Below are 22,489 nucleotides of genomic sequence, written 5' to 3'. Positions count from 1 at the left end.
AGATGGATGGACTTTGTTCATATTTGCTGCCATTACCTAGGCAATACCAGCCATTTATCTTCTTTAAAGTAGACAAAGATAGTTCAGCAGAAAATTTGTTACTATTTCTCTGTTCCTAAGGAAAGGAAATGAAATACAGGAATGCTCAGTTTGTTAATTGATGGCATCTTGTGAAGAAATACATTTATCCTCCCCCACACCCCAAGTATTCCAAATAGATACGGAGAAAGATGAAAATGAAGAATAATTGCTCAGACTGGAAGAAAGAATTTTTCAGGAAATACTCATGAATTAAACAGATTTTTAAATTTCGTAGGAAGCTGCTGAATATTTTTATACAGTATTTATTTTTCTCATTTTTAAATTCCTTATAAACAATTTATAATTACCGGAGATGCAGTACATTCACAAAGAAAGATACAATATTCTCACAAGTCTTTATACATACACTATCAACAGTAAAGGGACACTTGAAGTGCTTTGCAAAAAAAACCAGCTTAAACTCTGATCGTCTACAAGTTATATACATCCTTAAGAGATGCAGAATAAGAGTTATGCTTTATATGCAGGGTATGAGTAACTGTTTAAATCAGGGGCATGTGTACTGGGCAGACATGCCTTGCTTTGAGAGAAGTACCTGTCTAAACTGAAACTTTGAAGTGTGCTAGCATACTGAAAGGTATCTAACTTTTATTTACCTAAGTTTGGTGATGAGCATTTCTCTCATCAAGTGGAATGATTAGTCTTTATTTATACAGTTGCTTGTATTATATGTGCTACGTATTACAATGTTTTAAGTCCTTAAATAAAATACCAGGAACTGCATAAGCTTTTATAAAGGCTTTAATAAAATACATTTTAAATACTTGAAATTGTTTGCCTAAAAAAGTCCTTACATAGATGGATTGGAGGGAAATGTACTTTTGTCTGAGAACTGCATTAGCTAAAAAGCAGGGTTGAAAATGGTTGAGAAACAAGGATAAATGTCAGTTTGGACTTTCTTTCCTGACTTTAATCAACCCTGAAAACTTTGGTTGAAGCATATTTCAGGATTTATTTATGATAAATCAGACTGTAAAACTAAGCCCTAATAGGCAGTCCTCCAGTTGCTTTTTTTCACTTCCAAGGAAATCATGCAAACATTTCAGTGAGTCAAAGCAGGATTAGGTTTAAGGTAGTCTGAGCAGTTCTTGGAGAAGAGTCCACATTAAGCTGATAAGGCTGGTTTAAAAGAGTATGTTCGGATCTTCATTAGTATGATTTATCAGTTTTCTGATCAGTAGACGAAGACAGCAAAAATAACTAAACTGCAGCAGTAGACTTGTCCTTGTGTGCTCACTGAACTGCTGTGAGAGAAACAGAAGTCTGAATCCAAATCCTGTCAGGGAAACCAAGACAGACCTGTTTTTCAAATATTTCATGTTGGCACATAAATGATTAAGACCACAACAGTGCAGCTGGTGGCAGAACATAGAATGGTTGAGTTTGGACAGCATCTCTGGAGATGGTCTAGCCTCCCATTCAAGGCCCTGCTCAAGCAGGCTGAGCTGCAGCAAGTTGTCCACAATGGTGTCCAGCTGGGTTTTAAATGCCTCCAAGGATGGGGAGACTCCCCAGCCTACCTGGACAACCTGCTCTAGTGTTCAGTCACCCTCTCATTAAAAAAAAATAATTCTCAGGTTTAAACAGCATTCCCTGTATTTCAGTTTGTGCCTATTGCTTCTTGTCCTGTCACTAGGCACCACTGTGAAGAATCTGGCTCCTTTTTCTTTACCTTCCCCCCAGGTATTTAATAATGTTGATAAGATCCCTCTGAACCTTCTTTTCCCAGGTGCTCAGCCACTTATCTTACACAGATGCACTAATTCCTTCATTATCTCCATGAGCATTTACTGGACTTGATCCTGCCAGTCTATGTCTGTCTTGTACTGGGAGCCTGTGACTGCACCCAGCACTCCAGCTGTGGTCTCACCAGTGCTGAGCAGAAGGGAAGGATCACCTCCCTCTGTCTGCTGACAGTGCTCTGCCCAGTGCAGCTCAGGAGGCTACTGGCTTGCTTCAAGGGTGTGTTACTGGTTCATGGTCAACTTGGGAGTTCACCAGGACCCCCAGTACCATTTCTACAAAGCTGCTTTCCAGGTGTTCAGCCCCAGCTGAAACTCAAATTCCAGCTGCCCCAACTGGAACTTGATTCCACCTGCCGTCCAGAGGTTTCCGCAGCAGATTTAGTAGCAGCATTGAGACATCAGTGAAATAATTTGTGTTGCAAAAAACACCCCGAACCCCACCGCTTAAAAATATTATACTAATAAAACTCAAATGACATATTAAAAACTGTGAATGTCATTATTTAAAAGTATCAATTCTCCTCTCTGGAGAATTGCCCTCTCTGGAGACCTTTCAAAATTCAAAATACTGGAGATATTAACATACCTATCCTATTGGACTTCTTAAAATGACCGAGATGTGCCAATGGGATAATTTGTAAAGAAGCTACACCCCTTAATTTCTTATGGCAAGTATTTGAGCTAGAGGTCCTGTAGCGTGTTGGAAATTCATATTGCTTTATTTCAGCAATGTTCGCTCATTAAGTTTTACTCTGTGGGCATTTGAAAGTTCTAAACACGAACATAAGCATACTGCAATCAAAACACTGCTTAACTTCTGATCGTCTTTGCCAAATGCACAGTCATCCAGTGGAGTCATAATTGATCTCAGTACTCAGGTGCCAAACTTTGTATTGCTGAAGTATAGTTAGATGATGTAAATAGCTTTTTGTGTTTTGCAATAAAGCACACTTTTGTTGTTCTTGATGTAAAAGCAGGAGATGAAGGTATTCTTTTATTGAAGCAAACATGTGGAAAATTGCTCTAGATTGTAATAGTACAGAGCATCTCCCCTGAAAGAAATTAGGTTCATCTATAGGGCAAACTCTGACTGTGGCACTTTATTGGGGTTACTCCTGGACTCTGTGGTCAAAGCAAATAACATCATGTCCACCTAAACTGTTATAACCATGAGACTGGGACATTTTCTCGTCTATAGTGTTATATTCTGAACTGTCAGTAGGCATTAACTCAGTCACTGGTGAAGTCCTACCACCTAGAGTTGAACTCTGCCTCAAAATGATGTTTTCCACTTCAGTGCTACTCGTATAGCAATTACTGGGTCATTAATATCATTGCATGCAATTAGTGACAGTAGAATGAGCCAGAGGTTTGTTATTTATTTAATATGAACTTTAAGTATAACCCTTTCTTATCCAAGTGCTACACGCAGAAACCAGAAAGATTTTCACAGTAGATAAAAATCCCTGAAGAGCAGTGTTTAGATTGTATGATACAGGAAATAGGTCCTCATTTAACGTTAAAAGCATCTGCTCTTGTTTCCAGCAAGCCCGCTTGTCATTAGCAACAATCAGTGTAACCTGCATGCTAACTAATTCTATTAGTTCTGTTCAGCTGAATTGTTAAGCAGAGCTTGCTGTAGTAGAGGGAAGATATATCTCCCCATACATGAGATGCTTTTGCCAGTAGTGTGCCGGGAGAAAGGATGAACTTACATAAAATACGTGTTTGTGGTTGGTGAAGTTAACTAGCTAGTAATCTGTTTCAGATGCAAACTTTCTGATAGACTCTGAATACATCATAATTAGTGGGCTTACATCTGCCACAGTTACTTCAATGCTCACAAATATGTAATTTGTTTATGTAAACTAGAGGCAACCATGTGTGCAGTAGATCATTATCTGACAACATTTCTCAAAGTATGTGAAATATAGAACTGAAATACTTTTAGAAATGCTTAACTGTAATGAAAGACTTAAATTGTCATTCATAGTGAATACAGTATTGAGATGCTTTTATTTAATTTTTTACACTCTGAATCATCCAAGAGAATTTTTAAAAAGGGACACTTGACAGCAGTGAAGCACATAGAGTTTTGTTGTGGGTGGATGCTATGACCTTATGTAATGGATAATAATTCAGCAAATAGTTTACTGTTTAGTACACTTCAGCTGTGATATTCCGTAACTCAGAGATAAAGTGATACTGTTTTTAAAATTATAGGCAGAAAATACCAGTTGGAACTCACAGGTTTTTTTATAATTTCCAACTCTTTTGCTCACTGCCTTTTTTTCTGTTTATGGGGAGTCTTTGTTGACATAAAGGGTTTTTTATTACCACCTGTATTCTTGTATGGTGTCATATCTCTGTGGAATTAAGGCAATTATTCTGAATGTAGAAAAGGGGGCAAACTTTAGTGTGTGGGTGATCCTTCTCAATCGGACAACATGAGATGCAGAAAGGAGAGTCTGGATTTCCAGAGGTATGCCTGGAATTAAACAGTTGGTATATACCAAGGTATATTACAATACTGGACTGATTGATTCTGTCTTGCATGTGTCCTTCCCCAAAAAATTGAAACAGTAATAAAATCTGTCCCTTTCTGGACACAGGAAAACAAGTGGAAAATTTTATGGAGAATTATATAAAGACCTCTATATCATGAATCACATCAGAATACCACAAGTCACACTGTTCACATTTGGACAAAATACATTTTAGAGTGGTGTTTAGAAAATTGAATCACAAAGTTTCACTGCAGAGCCTTTTCCTTCTTTCAGGCAAGAAAAGGCCTGTTTTTTTATTTCACTTCATTTTGTTCAGCTTTTAGCTTGACTGGGGAGGGCATTGCTGCTTACTTGCTGTGCAGACTATAAGTTGTAGATCCTGCTTAGATGTAAATCCTGAGACTTAGAACACAAGAATTAATTTAAAAAACAAATAGCATGAGAAATGGAAAAGAAGAAGGAAGAATTCTGGTCCTTTCCTTCACATTATTTTGCCTTATGTGAATAGAGGGGGGAAAAAGGCTGACTTCAAGAGTATTAATAAACACTCCGTAAGCTTTCCTTTAAGAAAAAATTCTATCTTAGTTTGACTAAATATGTTGAACAAGATTGAGAGAATGAGAGTTTCTGAATGGTCTTTAGGTTGAGAAGCTCAAAATTCTGCTGCCACCCTGACTTTGCAAGGGCCAATAAAAAAAAAACAGACATCTTAGAAAAAAGCAAAATTATTGGTAAATTATTTTTATACATTTTTTATTATTGTTTCATGTCCTGTAGTAATTAAACAAATTCAGCAGGTTTTTATCTTTTTATTAAAGATTCTTTCTTTGTAAGAGCAGTAGAAAGGTTAGGATGCGGTTTTATTATTCATGCACAAAGAGCTGAACAGAAGAGGTCTCCAGTCTCTAGTTAGAAACACAGACAACACATTGACAGTAATCCATGCAATTTAAGTTTCAGCCCTTGTGTTCCCAGTTTGGGACAGCTGATAGTTGCATTTTGAAAGATGGTTCCTTTTTTTTTTTGAAAAGGGAACGATTCAGTGTTGGTTTCATTTTTTGTCACTGCAAGCAAGGGTAAACCGTTAGTTGCTAGTAGTTGAAATTAGTATATTTATCTTCTCTCAAAACTTGCAGCTCACCCATTGTAGTGTTTGCCAAGCTACCTGTTCTTTGGTGAGTGGCCTGAACAAATTTTTTTTGGTTGTTTCAGATCACCAGGAAGATCTGGCATTGCTACTAAGTGAGAGAAAAAAAAAAATTCATTTAATTAAAACACTCTTTCTGTTACCTCAACTGCCTTGTTCTTCATCCCTGGCTGGTCTAGAAACAACCTCTGTTTTGTGATCTGTGATTTGTGGCTTTGCAGTGTGTGATTTCTGGTGTACTTAAACCCATCCCATAAATTTAGATAATTTATGGGAAAGAATAATTATTTATTTGGTGCTTTACTAAGAGAGTCATTAAAAGGACCAAAAGCAGATGAAAGCAGTCAAAGTACAAACACACAATGCTTGGCCAAAATAGTATTCTGTTACTTAATAAAATAAAAAACCTTCAAAAGCTTTAGATGCGCTTAGTAATCCTGTGAGTGCATATGAGATCAAGTGCAGCTTTGCTTTAGGAATAACTTCTTAGTACTGTTGGATCTAAAGCTTTTGTGGATTTTTGCTGCTGTTACACTTTTTCATTCTGTTTCTAAGAACAGCTGAGGAAAAGTGGAGATAGGTAGAGTTATTTATTTAGCTCTTGATTTTGAGAAACCTATTTTCTGATGCTGAATTCAGGAAGTATTTAAGAAAAAAAAATCTAATCACTTCTATTGGACAGTACTGTTCTGCCCAAATAAACCTGTAATTCCCATTTTTCTATTAACAGTTCCGCACCAGCAGCAATTAGTTCTTGATGACCCCATCAATGATGTGTCTGATACATTGCCAAGTGGCTTGTACTGTCCAGCACAGTAAGGGGGGCAACACTAATTTTGCCCTCAACCACCAGCTGACATTAGTCATTCATTCCTATAGTCTGTGGTTTAAAATCCATTTCATTTTCACAGGAAAATTAAGTACAACAATCATAATTAATTTCTGCAGCCATTCAGTCCATTTCCTATTCAAGCTCCAGAAATAAATGTGTTACAAAGTTGTGTTGGTTCAAAGGATGTGACATATAATTTGCAAGTAGGTAATGTTTTTCATAATCCTAAAACATAAAGTGTGGGTAATAATTGTGACAGAACTAAGAGGCTGAGATCTTATTCTGGTGGTGTTTTATTTTAAATAATGGTGATAGCATTTTTTCATTTTGTATTGTGTGTTTTTAGGAGTGAAGGAAGTTGAATTTTTGTGACTGTGCCTTCATTTTTAATCTCTTTGTGAATGAAAATCTATATACAGGCACAAATCCAGCAGCTTAATTCTCCATCTGATTAGAGCAATGTTACAAACCTGATAGGTTGAAAACAGCCGAGATCCATGCAGTGGCTTGGCCTCCTGGGAGGCAGAGTAATAACAATCAAATGAAGACATATTAAAATGTAATATTACTTCCTCTCCATGGGGACTATATGAGAATCATAGCCAGGAACTATTCTTGTCAGCTGACTCTGTTTCACTCACTGTTTCCCTGCCTCTGCATTTATGACTAATACATTTCATTCAGTAAACAACACTTGGGAAGTTTTAAAAACAAGTAAATGTAAAACATCGTGCATTGATTTACATGAGTTCATATTTTTACTTTTTTTTTTTATATATAAAAATGAAAGGAAGGCAGAGCTGTAATGAAATTCTTTGGTCTGAATAGTTTCATTTCCTCTTGTGTAAGTGAGATGATATGTTAGACAGTATTTTATAAAAATGAAAATGCATGCTAGCTTCTCTGAAGTGAGAATGCATCAGCAGACTCTTAACCATAATTTTGTAAGAGGTCAGTTTTTTCTGAAAGTTGAAAAACCAAACTTATATGCGTTATAAAACAGCAGCTGCTGTTGTATTCAAGGAATATAGACATACCATGTTTATTTGGAGCTCAAACATAATTCTTGACTGCTGCAAACACTGCTTATAACTTATTATGATTTTAATAATTTTTAGGGCAATTGTATGTGTTTATTTGTAAATGTGGTAATCTCTTGACTGAATAATTTAGTGCTTTTGACTGTAAATATTAATATTACATATAATAATATGTAATATATAATATGTCTTATATATTATATATTATATGATATATATAGTATATTATAATATATTCGTTTTGCAATTGACACCAGCGGAACAGGACAGGTCTCAGAAAACCTGAAGTACCTATCTGTCAAAAAGACACAAATAGTTTTCTACCTGTTTAGCAACATTGTGCTTTTAGTTTCCTGTGTCTTGCTGTATTAATATAAAGCAAAGTGTGGGATCCTGAGAACATATAATACACATGAGAAACTTTTTATTAGTAATCATTCATTATGTTTATTAAATATAAATATTTAAGTTATATGTAGTTGTCTTAGCACAAGGCCATGTATGAGTCATTGCCTCTGAAGTATATATATATTTAGACCTAAGTATAAAAAACCCCCAAGCCTGTTATTTCTTAGGTATATGTATGTAAAAATAAACTGGATGGAAGGTCTAAAATTTGATCATATAAACACTCCAGAGAGTAGTATTTCCATTTTAAATGCAAGGAACTTGTGCATTGCTGTGTTTGTACCCTGAAAACTTTGTAACAGACACTTTTTTGTTTAATATATATGATAGAATCATAACATCATAGAATGGTTTGGATTGGAAGGGACTTTAAATATCATCTGGTCCAACCCCTTACAGAGTGAGAAGAGCTCCAGGTACATGGTCATTTTGCTGCTGAGTTTGGTGAAGGAGCTTACATGATAGGAGGCATAATTTTTATTTGGAGATCAGTATAGAAAGGCAGAGGCAAGTGGTTGAGGAGTTTGTACTCGCTCCCTTGTTTGACTTCTGCACACTGAACTGTCAAGGGGCATTAGCAGTATGAAACGTGTTTTCTCTGATGTCCCAGATTACTTCTTTTTCTCTATGCAGCCTTTCAAAGCTTGAAACTATGTGTTTAAAACTATCCACTTTCTTCCTGGTACACTAGGGATATGTGAGGTTAAATTTCAATCGTCTTAATGAATTTTGAAAAATAATTTCCTCCGGTGGCCTTAGGTAATTGTTGGTTTAATTACAGGGTGAAGCTGAGATAGAAACTTTTCTCTGTAACTGAAATACTCCTCTTCGAAAATTCCCCATTCCTCAGTACATAGCAGTCTGTACTCTGAGCTATAACATAGGCTTTCTGAAAACCTCTTGAAGAACTATGGAAAAAGTGAATACTTTTGCAGATTCATTCATCTGACATCAAAGCTATGAAAGCATTCTTTTAGCAAGCAAGCAAGACGGATTGCGCTTGCGTAGGCACACAACCAGACTCATTGTACATCTGGGCCTTCCCATTTGGAGACTGTATTTGAAGTAATTTTGCATTCTTTTTGCTGTCTTACTTTCTTATTCTGTACTGAGGTCAAACTACATCCCCTGCATCTTATTGAGGTCTCCTGCGCTCTGGGTTAAATGGATAGGCCTTTAAAGAGTAAAAAGGCATTGTTGTTCAGCAGCAGTAGCACTCTATTCGATTAAAATCAAGTAGAAGGTGTTTAAGGAGATGTGAGCCCCATTGCCATGGTTTAAAAAACAAACAAAGAATCACCAAAACTGCAAGATAAAGTCAGTGTTTATTAGATGTACTTTCAGCTGATGCTCAGCTTGGTATTTCTATTCACTGCTTTTTTTCCCATGTCCTTGTGCCGGTACGTTGGCAAATAGGTCATAAAAAACACTTTCAGCAAAGACACGTTTTGATTTATGTCCAGAACTGGTTCTTAGTATTGATTTTTTTTCCCTCTGGAAAAAACCTAAAGAAAACAAAACTATATGTCTCCATTATTTTCTGAGCCTGGCAATGCAGTGGCACATTTCAAATTGGCTTTTATCTTAAATTACTCATTGTGCTCTTTTATATTTTAAGAAGTCTTTTTGCAAGTTAGAAAAGAAGTAGTTGCACTTATGGCCATTGTAATGTTTTAACAGGGGGGAGGGAACAAGAGGAGGAACTGGGAGGGACCATGTATGAGGGAAGTTTAGGAATAGAAAGCACAATCTAGGAAGTTTGTATGGTGGCTGTAATTCGAGTTAGTCACAAAAGAGGCCGAAGCAGAATAAAACCAAGAAGTAGATCAAAGGCTAGGAAGCAGGGTTCAGCTATATGGGGTTTATATCTTTATGGCTAGAGAGAAGATTAGAGCAAGAAAAATACTGCCATGGGGTTAGGAAGACATTGTGAAGGAAAAAGGAAATATACATGGGCTGCATCTGAAAGAAAATCCCCAAGTAAGGCAAAAGAGAAGGAGCAAGAATTAATAACAAAGATCCAAACAGTGTGAAGCCCTGGTTGAATGAGGTCGCAAGCTGAAAGGAGAGGGGTAGAGGCAGGGAAGTACTGCTTAAGCAGTTCATCATAGCCACAGCAAGCAGCAGGCTTCATTATCTCCAATTTTCTGTTTGTCTTCTCCAGCTGGTGGCCTGGTGCCGGTGCGCCTGCATGCACCTGGCTGTACTTGCGTTTTGGGCCTTGGTTAAACAGCTCCAAGAAATGATGGTGAAATTTCCACCCCTAGGACAGCTGGGGTGGGAAAACCTCTGGTATGATCCCTAAGCAGTGAAGCTGGAGTTCACTGCTGGTAGATGTGCCTGCTTTGCCACTATGGCCCGTGCCTGGCACAGTGCGGCATGGCACTGATATGCCAGCGCCTGGGGAGCTGCCAAATAGTTTTCCAGCAGCTGTTGGGGTTTCGCAACCAACAGCTGGCTCCAGCGGCAGCGGCGCACCCCTAGTCCATGAGTCAACATTCTGGATTCTCCAAGGTAGTTGTGCTTAGCGCTCAAATCACATTGCAGTGTCAACTTGTGCCAGGGCACACAGTGGTTCCAGCCAGCATCTAGATAAGCGGGAACAATATAAACACAGAGGAAAGCACCCGTTTGTTTGTACGAGCTAAAAGGTTTCCGTGAGAATAGAGTGTATTTCCCCCCTGCTACCCACCCCCGCGGAGGCTCCTCAATGCTGAGAAAAGTGAGATTGTACTTTAAAATATTAAATGGTTTTCCAATCAGTGCAGAATCTCAGCTTTCACCTGGTTCTTTTGTATGCGTTCACTTCTTCCAGCAGGAGATTTGTAATAGAGGAAGCAGGTGTAATGTAGTGATTATAAAGATATTGTTGGGGGAAAAAAAAGGGTGAATTTTCAGTGCTCTGCTCCTCTGAGCCTGCTAGGGCTTCCTTTTCAGCTGACTCCATCACCTTTTAGCAAGGTCCTGTGTTTTCATCCCAAGTCAGTCAATCAGTCAGTCAATTGTACATAGAGAAAAAGGTCACTGGGTAAATTTGACACCTTGATAACCCATTCCTTCATTTGTATATATTGTATGGCTTACCAGTGTATTCATTCCTTTGTCTTTCAACATTTCACAACTTTCCATAGGTCAGCCTGAGCAGCAAGAACAGGTCCTGGTAGATTGAAAGATTTCTTGTTTCAGACACTCATGTTCACATCACTTTGCCTGTTGATTTCCTGATTTTTATTTATTTTTATTTATTTTTATTTTTCTTTTATTTTCAATCAGCAACATCAAATGGGTCTTTGGAGGGCCTGGATAACCAGGAGGGAGGGGTGTGCCAGACAAAAACCATGAAGATCCTCATGAAAGTTGGACAAGGTAAAGACCATCTGCTGTTTCATGAAATCACTTTGATCAGTCTCAGTGTCTTTTTAGTTTTCAGGCTTCTTTAAGCAGTGTAGAGCAGAGAGCCAACCGAGTCTAGCATGGTCACTCCTCCCTTGTAGTCTGAAAGCAAAATCTATTTTCTCTTCTTCGGCTACTGACAGTTTTATACAGGAGGAGGGTTAGTGTAATAAGATCTCTTCACTGGAGAAATCCCTAGAAGGAAAGGTCACTTGGGAGTAGTGTGTTTCAGTCATTTTATTTTTTTTTTATTTTGAAAACAAAAGCCATAACTCTGCTGTTCAAAATTATTTAAAATACATGAAAGGAGGGAAGCTAATATTTCTATAGTTTGCTTGTTATGAATTCTGATTACAGAGAGGTTTTTGTTCATTGTCTCTTTTCACATATAGATAACCTATTGTGCAGGAAGAAAGAATTATTCTTCTAAGTAGAAGTTGGTTTAGTAGTCAGTCAGCTTCCTTAGTTAGACTGAAATGTCATCTGCAAAGCTTTTCTTGCCAATTACAGGAGTCCCTATACTTTCTGCTGATGGCCTCACAGTTTAAACCTCTGAAATAACTAATATAATCATTTTGCTTTAAAAGGAAAATTACATTCTTATATCTGCCAGTCTTTCACATAAAGATTCTTCTGTTCAAAACCATTTGTGTCTCATGAGGTACCTAGAGCCGGCTTATAAGGCTCTGTACAATCAAGTGCCAAAGCTGCACGAGTCGTCTTTCTCTCCCCCAGATCCCAACTCGGCAGGGCCACCCCGGCACACGGATCCCACCAAGCGCCCCGAGCAGGAAGCTGGCACCAACGGGAAGAGTTCCACCACCAGCCCCTTCGTGAAGGACCATTCAGGTAGGTTGCAGCAGGGCTCACGCCTGGGACGGCACTCTGGTGGAGTGTCCTCCTTTGTCCCCAAACGCATTATGTTTTACCATTAAAATGGCCAGAAAAAACTATGTTTTCATACTAATGTGAAGCAAAAGCCAGTTCTCATGCTCTCGTGGATAGAGCTGGGAGCTGCAAGTTTGGCAACAGCTGCTTTCTCCCCTCTTCCACTCTGCAGTGGAAGTTAATTACGTCTTGTGAGAATATCACTCATTTACAGGAAAGTTTTTGGATAGGACATTTGCTAAGCAGCTTTACGATGGTAAATGCTGCCTTACATTTAGTACTCTGGCAGATGAACAAGTCTTTCTGTCTTTCTCTTCCCGGATAATACATTATCAAGTGGTTCTCGACAGCCATTTATAAAGTTTATTTCAAGACATCTATAATTAATAATTAATATCCTGATCCTTTAACTGACCATATAAAGTCTACGTATGAATAGCTGGTCTTTCACTAAATTTTAAGAATTAATCTTTAAAAATAATTACCTAAACAAGGTAAACAGATGGTTCCAAACAAGTAACTTCTGGATGCATTTCATACATTAGGTGAACAAGAAAAATCCTAACTCTTAAGACCCAAGGTCTCTGGAAGAAAATTCGGTGATTTGGGAATGCTAGAAAGCAGAACTTCTTGACAGTTGATTCTGGGGTTCCTGAAAATGTCTGCAGGTTTTCCTTCCTAGCTCTGTTATTAGTTACTGGGCGAATGAATCTTTGATGTGGCAGTCACTGCACAGGCTTCAGCCATTTCCTGCAGAGTTACCAGTAGGAAAAGTTCACAGTTACGTGGACATAGCATCTGCAGCATTCTTCTACCTGTCAGTGAGCATCGAGAGAGGGAAGTTGGTTCCAATTCTCAAGTGAAACAGTGTCAACTGAGCACTCATTTTTGTGACAACTAGCACAATGGTGTGATGGCGCCAAATACTCAACAGGCAACTCAGCACTTTTTCATGCTACCAAATGCATTATGTTGTTTTCTTTTAAGAAAATGTAAAGATGTATGCCATCGCCATTTTACCTTTCCCACACTTGCCTCAAGCTCCTTTCTTTAATGTGTGAGCAAGAGGAGTCCACGTGAAGAGGCACTAAGGACAGTTGAACTTAAATCAATATGAGAAAGATAAAATAGCAGAACAGGGTGACACTGAACAGTGCCAGTTGTCCTGAGAATTGTCATTTCCCTGTGTCATTTTCCCCTCACAGTCCTATCTGATCCCTTTCTGCTTCTCAGGGCTGGTCAGCATCTGTGAAAAGATGCTGTGTGTGTCAAAGGCTGCCTTGTCAGTGCTGGCCCTCGCTGCTGATGGATGATGATGTATGAAACGGGGTGGTTCAGGAGCAGCACAAAGTGAGACCAGCAGACACAAAGTCTTGTTTAATATTGATTGCTGACTGCGGCTGTTTGCATTTAACTATCTAACAGGGTAATTGGTCTGTCAAAGTTTAGCTGTCAGTTAATTCTTCCAGTCTTGCTTACTCTACACATTTTTAAGCAGCGTAAACGGATCACAGGATGGCAATAACTTTTGTCTGTTGTATTTCTGTTCTTTTCAGGATCTAGCACAGATGGCAGTAAGGCTGGGCATTCCAGTATACTGGGTTCAGAGGTGGCCTTATTTGCAGGGATTGCATCAGGGTGCATTATTTTCATCGTCATCATCATCACTTTGGTGGTTCTTTTGTTGAAGTACCGGAGAAGACACAGGAAGCATTCCCCGCAACACACCACAACTCTCTCACTTAGTACATTAGCCACCCCAAAACGCAGTGGCAACAACAATGGTTCTGAGCCCAGTGACATTATCATTCCTCTAAGGACTGCAGACAGTGTCTTTTGCCCCCACTATGAAAAGGTCAGTGGCGACTATGGACATCCGGTGTACATAGTTCAAGAGATGCCTCCTCAGAGCCCAGCAAACATTTATTACAAGGTCTGAGAAACACACAGCCAACTCTGTGGTACAGTTGAGTCGTAGAGGAAACTCACTGGTCAAACGCTTTCTGTTGGAGTTTGTGATGACGCCTTGTGCACAAGCATTGACTCAAGCACAGGGGGGAAGAAGGCGACAGCTCTTTCGCCGGGAGCCAACGTGAGCTGGACAGCTTACCTAGTCTGTAGAATTCCTATCTCAGTGAATAAGTATTCACTAAAAGCTGGAAGACTTTTACATAGAAGACGCCCATTCTGATTGCTGTACTTTTGTTACATTCATCATCCTCAAAGCCATGTGCTGCAGGCGTTCAGGCATGTACAAAAGCCAAGGGAAGATGGAGTGATCCATGGATGTTAATAGCTTTAGGCATCCTAGGAAAGTGCTCTAGGATATATCAAGCTTGAAATGCAATCTTCTGACTTTCGTGTGTCTCTCTCAGTGTGTACTGGATTTGTCACACAGACCTTGGTGTCTAAGTAAGACTTGTTAAAGTTCTCTTGCTTTTAGTCCATCACTGTTCCATTTGTTTCTGTTATCCGAGGCTCGGCCATCCTTCACATAAGATTTCCTTTCACTCCACCTTCTGAATCACTAATGGAACATTAATGTTTGGAGATCCACGCTCCATCCATCTGCTACAGCAGCCTCACTTGAATGGGTAGTGCATTTATAGAAATTGTGTTTGATAGTAAGGAGCCTTCCAGCCAAAAAGTTAGGATGACAACAAAGTCAAGAGCAGGACTGGGTGGTGGACTGAAGGGCTGACTGCAGTTGCAATTGAATACTACTGCCTCAAAAATAGAAGCTGGGAAGAAAAAAAGAAAAAAGAAAAAAAAAGACATTTAGGTAGCACAGCACTTTGGTATGCTAAATTTGAAGAGGCAGATAGGAGACACAGTAACACACGCAGTGGATTAGGGCTGCATTTGAAGGAATTCGTGGTTATCCAATACCAGTGTGCAGGAACAAAATAGTATCTTCAATACAGTAGAACAAAGGGGTATTGTTAGTAAGTGAAGAAGCTTAGAGAGGACAAAACAATAGCAGGCCACTGAGGATATATTAGGGCAGGGCTGTTGTGGTACTGGCAATAAAATACACAGCTTTAAAGCTGTAGAGAAAATGTAGTCTGCTTTGGATGATTTTTAAGCAGACTCAGCTGCTATACTATCACATTATACTCAGCACAGGGAAAGCATTTAAGAATACAGCAGAAAGCCAAATCTGACCAAGATGATTATAAGCCAATGGGTCAAATGAGCTGTCATTCTACCACTGGTAGAGTTGTGGGGGAAAAAAATACACAACCAAACACTTTCTCATCTCTAAAAATAAGCCAGAATTTCTTTCTCACTGAGCCTTTTGACACTTTGGTTTTTGTAGTGCTGTCCCTGCACAGCGAGTGTAGGTACTGTGACTGACACAGCAGTTCATTGGTGCTCTGTTGCAAAGTTAAAGCACATATGGCAAACCTCTTGCAGTCTGTAAGAATAAAATAAATTATGACACTGAGATGGAGAAGGAAACTATGTCTTATTTATAATAGATATATAGAACACAAGGGATATAAAGTGAGAGATTTTCTTTCATTCGTTCGTCCTTTTTGTTTTGGTTTGCCTTTTTTACTAATATATACTTTGAGATTGCACAGAATCTACACCAGAAGATGTGAAATTTGTTTGCGGCAATTAAATAGTCTTAACTTGTCATCATTTCACATATATATATGTGGATGTGTGTATGTATGTATATGCACACATATATATGTTTATATATGCATATATATGCGTTTAAAAAAACCACAGCTGCTTCTGGGTAAAACATCAAACATCAAATAATGAGAGTGTATTAAAAAAAATAAAATCCAAAGCATCTAATAAGAGAAAACTAGTGAAGATAAGGACCAGAATATCAGGTAATCAATGTTACAGCATCACGTATTTAACAATGCCAAGATGTGCCGGCATTTATTTTCTGTGTTGTGTTTTCCCTTGCCTTATGGGCTAATGTGTTCTGTAGATTTCATTGAGGTTCGTAAAGGGGCTTTTCAGGTTAAAGTTTTCTCTTTAGCGTGGCTGTTCCCCTAAAGCTCCCACCCTGGGGAGGAAATAAAAAACCTCTACTTTTATATGTGCTATGCAAATAGACATTTCTAACGTAGTCATGTTACTATGGTAACACTTTGCTTTCTGATTTGGAAAGAAAATGTAGCAACAGCATTTTGGGGTTCTCAGACCTTCAGTGAGCACCTGAAAAAAAAAAAATTAAAAAAAAAAAATCTGTCATAGAAATGATCACTCTCTGTTTCCTGAACCTGAAAATGATGCTGGGATGTTGGTCCAAAAGAGAGAAACAAAACAAAAAATCCCAACCCATGGTTCTGTGGAAGGTTACCATGGTGACTAACTACAGTACATATGTAATTCTTTTCAACAACCCTTCCTTTCTGTGAATCCATCCATACAAGGTTCTCTTGTAAGTCATTAAGATTTTATTTGGGGGGAGGAAGGGACATGATGGGTTTACTGATACTGATTTTTATTAAATGAGATCTGTTTCATCAGTTTGCTACATTCTAGTTATGTACTAAACTGTGAAGAAAAAAAAAATCAGACTAATTGCTCAAGAGCAACCTGCAACCAATTGAAAAAAAAAAATGTACTGTGCGTCTGTTTTGTGTCTGGTGCAGAATTATGACAATCTACCAACTGTTCCTTTATTTGACGTTGGTCCAGCTTTGAAAAGTTACTGTAAATGCCTTGCTTGTATGATCATCCCCAGTCACCCAACTTGGAATTTGCACCATCATGTCTAAGTGAAGATGCTGTATATAGGTTCAGATTTACTGTATATGGATTTGGGGTGTTACAGTAGCCTTATTCACCTTTTTAAATAATAATTAAACCCACATGAAACAAGACAAAAATGGCTTTTCTTAACCAGATTCTGTATATAGAGCAATGTTGGTTTTTTATAAAGTCCGAGTAAGATGTTTTGTATAAAATTTGAATTTTGCAATGTATTTAGCTACAGCTTGTTTAAAGGCAGTGTCATTCCCCTTTGCACTGTATTGAGGAAAAAAATGGTATAAAACGTTGCCAAATTGCCGCATATTTGTGCTGAAATTGTGTACCATGAATATTTATTTAAGAATTTCTTTGTCCAGTTTGTAAGTAACACAGTATTATGCTTGAGTTATAAATAATTTCTTCTTTAATTCTTTTTGTTTTGTTTTTGTTTCTTTGTTTTGTTCTGTTTTAAAACTAGCTGGTCATAAGTTTGAAATCTGCTTTAGTTCCACATTACAATTAGTTCCCAGAAAATGAAAATTATGAAGATCACATTCCACGTCTGTTTCAAACTGAATTTGTTCTTAAAAAAATAAAATATTTTTTTCCTATGGAAATCTTGCCTTCTGTTTTCTTCTTTTGTTCTGCAATATTTTTTTTTCTTTTTTAAAAGATGAAAATAAATAAGAGACACCGAGCATGCCTCCCTCTGCCTCTCCCTCCTTTTATCTCTCTCTTCTTCCCATCTCTCCAACCTGATTGCTAGTTGTTTATAGGAAAGAAAGCTCCTTATAATACACTGACGTCTGTTAACCTACTTCTTTCCCAGACTTTCTCTTGCATATATCAGCAGATGTAAAAAAAAAAAAAAGGGTCTTATGCCCTTGGAAGTCAGTGAACTTCAGTCAGGTGCAATAGCCAGGTTGCCTGGGAGATCTGGGAGATGAGATTATAACCACATAAATAATTCCCAGACATTATGGAGTGGGTGATGTTGGATGGAAGATGTTGGGAGAATGGCAAAGGATTAGAAATCTGCAGTGTCAAAACATCTCTGCATGGTTCTTTCAGTGGGGCTGTGCACAGTCCCATCCCTTCTGTACTGTGCCTTAAGGAAGGTGGGGGCCAACACGTGCAGGTGAAACAAGCCTTGCTACAAGATCTGTGATTCTGTTACTGTAATTTTCATTAGGATAATGAAATCTCTCATTTAATAAATAGTACCTTCATTTTTTTACAAAGCCCAGTCACCTTGAAAGTGAAGCACCTTTCAGTTTGTTGGCAGTGCATAAATGGTGTGATTATCCATGGAGTAACAGGTGGGATGGTCCATAGTGGGGAAAGATGCATCTGTCACTTAAACAGCAGGTGCCAATTTGTATTAAGAGTTTTCATTTAAGAAAGGCAGCCAGTTATTCATAGCACAGGTCATGCAATTTCCATTTGTCAAATTACTATTTTTCTTTTCTGAATAATCCAGGAACAAATTACTATATGGCAAAGGCACTTAATGTGTTGCAATGGCACAAGTATCCTGAAACCAGACTTACAAAAACCCCTATAAACTGTTAAAACAGTTTGGCTAGTGTGGCTTCTTGCTGAAGGAGCTCATTTTATAGGTCTGGTTTACAGAATCTGTGCTGCAAGTTGACCTTAGTGGGAAAGCCACACAGTGGCACTTAGGTTCATCTCCTGACTGCTACAGATGTCCTTGGGAGAGTTACTTAGTCGAGCAGAAGGTGTAACTGCCCATGGGGGAGTGTGTGAGCATCCTCTGGGTAGTCAGTTAAACCTCTCGGCCCTAATCTTGCATGTATGTCTGTGAGCCACCTCTAAGTCTTGCATACTCAGAGGCACACACATATCTGGATGGATTGAGACTTCACTTCCTGCATCATGCTTGCACGTGGGGGATTTCACTTGCTCAGCTCGGTGAGTTTCCTGGAGGGTGCCTATGTCATTAATGGCTGTGAGGTGCTCAAGTCTGGTCTAAGCTAAAAGCTTGTCTGGTGCAACCATCTGTTAGAGCTGTGACTCTAGCTCAGTTGGGACTAAGGCTATTGTTTTTATTTTAGGCCTTGGTAAATACTGGAAGGTGGTGATAAGAAAAATTCAATAGTGTCAAGTTTACATGGCATTTTTGGTTTTGTGCCTCTTTTTTCCATCTATGATAAACGTTATATAATTATATGTATATTTATAACTTGCATGTATACGCACACCCACACACACCTACTTTTGTCACTGTTTTAGCAATAAGAGAAAAGCAGTGTTGCTATAAATGGTGTCTCCACTGGGGGTGAAAAAATGGTTGCTGGTGTAACTTTATGCATGTAGTTACACTTGGAGACAAAGACACAGGGTTAACATGAGGACTTTTCACACACACCTTCACAAACATAAGAAAACCTCCACTGAGTCTGCTAAACTCATTTTAGTAAATGATATGTGCCTTAGACACTCAGCATAAAGTCATTGACTTATAACCCACCTTTTATAACGTACACAGAGAAAAAAAAATCGTACTTGCATTTTGCACTGCTGCTGACACTGCACTAGTAATTATCAAACAAGCACAAAAATCAGAATTTACTGCCTTTATTATGCAACTGGTTCCCTGGCAAGAACTAGTCCAAGTCAATAGGCTCTGCTAAGTGGAAAATAAAATTACAATTCACAGTTGTTATCCATCTAGAGTGGAATAAGGATCTGTTACATAAAATAGTGCCTCATGAAGGAAGCATAACAATGTTACTACCTGGGTTTAAAACCTTATACCTCTGTCTTTAGCCTTTCTCTGCAGCTTTGCCGTAATGCATTGATCAAATGCTCACTCAGTCAGCAACATGCTATTTTGATTCTATAGGCACTGTAAATTTTTGTTTTGCAGAAAAGCTTAAAATTGTGTAGTGATAAGCAAAATAAAATAAAACCCCTCAGTCTTCCTAAGAGATGCTCTCCATCTTAATAGCCACAATAGAAATTTGGGTGGGGGAAAGACCCAGGGTCTAAAACCACCAAACATACTCATTATAAAGTTGGCATGTCATTACATGATTCACCAGATCTGAAATCAAGTAATATTTGTTTTGGAAAAAGATGAGGGTTGGAGGATATACCACAGTGTATTCATGATTGTGCCATTCATAATCCGAATGGTGCTGGATTCAGCTGACTGAGCTGAATCATTTATGAAATAAAATAATACCTGTCTTTCACATGACTCACAAAAATACTTTGATGCTTAATTAAGGCATAACCCAACCCATAGGAGTCATCCTACAGATAACATCATGGGGCTGATGGTGGAAATGGAGTTCCTGTTGGAAGTAACGTGCAGATGATATCCTTGCCTGTGTCTGGATCTGCCAATGATGGGTAAGGTGCTGGCGAACAGGGGCTGGAAACTCTTGCCGCAGGGGCAAGAGCCTGCCCATGTGTAATGAGGATGAGGAGGGAGCTGCAGGTGGCTGTTCCTGGAGAAAGGCCTCTGGAGCAGATGGAGGAGGACTGGAGAGGGAAGGGGTGTGAGAGGGCAGTGGCTTCCCAAGGAGGAGTCTTGGGAACATCTAATGACAAAAATTCCAGGGAGAAAGCAGACAAAGATGAAAGGCTCATCTGTGGAAATAGTTAGAGAGACACTGTCTTTGCAGCTCTGGCAAAGGTTTTGATGGAAAACAGGTAACTGAAAGCAGAGGAAAACATTGACAGATGGAATTCAAATAAGATTAGTGTTTGCTAAGTATTGGCTGTTGGTTTGAGCAGGTGAGAACAGGCCAGGTTGTTTTGATAGACACTAAGAGAAAGAGCCTACGTGGGATGGAGAACTGAGACCAGAACTCAGTCTTTTATGCAAGCTGAGGTCCTGTGAAAAAGACATCAAAGATCTGCAAGAACTGGATAACTGTAGGACTAGTAAAAGTCTAATCAGCAGAGAAATTTGTGTATAGCTTTCGTAAGCTCTGGAATACGACTTCTGTTTTCTTAAGTGCGTTGACAGAACCTTACACGCTTAGGCTGCTGAAGAAGTGCAATTAATTTAATAATACAGGGAATCCATTCAGGGTAGAGGAATAGTTGCTTGTAGATCAGACCTTTTTTGGATATAAATTAGTATGAATCAGTTTGATATCTGATCCTACTTATCATGGTTCAGAACTGCACATGCATAAGCAATGCTCATACAGATTTTATTATACTTCTTAGCTATGAGAAATTGCTTTCTAAGAGTGTTGTACTTAATATTGTAAAGAGTGTACTCAAAAACATACCAACAATGACATGCTTTTATAAGAGACTGCTATTAAATGGCATAACAATTGTAATTTGTATTTTATTGAGCATCTTCAGCAATTTGCTGTATCTGTTAATTAACAGTAGGTTGGATTACCAGCAAATGTATAATAAAAATTGTTCCCATTTTTATGTGTCTTTTTGTCCTCTCTTCTAATATTTAAACTCATTCTTGCCTACTTCTGCCTTCAATTCTATTCCATATGCAAGCCAACAGGTCAGCTGTTTGCTGTTGTTATATTATCTGTTCATCCCCACGCATCACGTTCCCAGTCTTTCCGAATCTCATAATTAGATAAAAATACCAAATGTTGTCTTTATTTAAACTCAGCTGTTTAATTTATACGATCACATGAACAATCTAGTAATTATTCAGAAGCAATAGCATTTCAGCCTTCATCACCATGAGGATTACTGGAGGATGTGAGCAGAAGAAGATGCAAAAGAACACTGTGTATCACTGAAAAATCTCAAGATTTGGAGAAATCCAAATGATGATGCAAGAGGTAAAAATAGCTGTGTGTGCTGCCTTTGCTTCACACTCTTTTCTTCATTATGTGCCATGTTTTCTTTTTGTACATAACCAAAAAGCGTATGTGAATTTTACAGGCCTCAAAATAGTGTTCAAGCTGTAAAGATTCATACTGTTGGTTCTGAAGGTCTTCTCTCAAGTTTCCACTACCAAGAAAATGTTGGCTTCTTCCCTTCAGCCTGTTTATCACATACCTGGATGCCATGCCCTGACTACCTGCTCAGTACACCAGAGCTGTCAGTCCCAAAGACCTTTCTGGGGCTCCATATCTTCCCAGATAAGGTTTCACTTCTAGATAAATCTGTCATTGCTCCCTGGGAAAGTTTGTTTTCAAATGTTGCCCTATGACTGGGCAGCAGTTTTATATGACTCCTTTTGTATGACTGGCTCTGGATTTCAGCTGGTAACCATGCTTTCATGAAAAAAATAAAATTAAGTTCTGGTGGAACACAGGAACAGTCCTCGTACCAAAAGTGTGCTTTCTTCTAAGCCTGTTGTTTTCCAGTCATCTTTAGTTTGAATTTTAATGTGTATTTATTCAATAGCATCTGAAAGAAAATAGCATGCAGTAAAATTCTTTAATATAATTTAAATATAGCTCATTTAAATCCAGTTCATTTTCCATCTCCATTCATCAATATATTAAGCTAAAAATATCACAGGTTATTTTGTCTTGTTTCTTGTAATTAACAAAGAAAAATCTATTAAAGTCTCTATGAAATTATAAGCAGCTGACTTTGGAAGGTATCATTTGAGCAGAATTAAGAAACTGATTGGTGTGCCACTCTAAATTGATTGAGCATATTTGAAAGACAGAATGAGTTTGGAAATAAGAAATACTTGGTTTTGTTTCCTTTCCTTAAGTCAGCTTGATGCG

General features: G+C 38.3%; 1 protein-coding gene across 1 annotated transcript in view; it reads left to right on the top strand.

Annotated features, from left to right (window-relative positions):
- The window catches only part of EFNB2 (ephrin B2), a 45,126-nt gene extending 27,722 nt beyond the window's left edge, over window positions 1–17,404 (top strand). Inside the window, exons 3-5 of the mRNA XM_051642978.1 lie at window positions 11,055–11,147; window positions 11,910–12,023; window positions 13,619–17,404. Of these exons, the coding sequence (XP_051498938.1) occupies window positions 11,055–11,147; window positions 11,910–12,023; window positions 13,619–14,001 (590 nt within the window). The 3' untranslated portion in view covers window positions 14,002–17,404. The remainder of the gene's footprint in view (window positions 1–11,054; window positions 11,148–11,909; window positions 12,024–13,618) is intronic.
- Window positions 17,405–22,489: the final 5,085 nt, after the last annotated feature.

The sequence above is a fragment of the Apus apus genome, chromosome 1 (genome assembly GCF_020740795.1).
Source record: "Apus apus isolate bApuApu2 chromosome 1, bApuApu2.pri.cur, whole genome shotgun sequence".
In the NCBI taxonomy this organism is placed as follows: domain Eukaryota; kingdom Metazoa; phylum Chordata; class Aves; order Apodiformes; family Apodidae; genus Apus; species Apus apus.
This window is presented reverse-complemented; position numbering and strand designations above follow the sequence as displayed.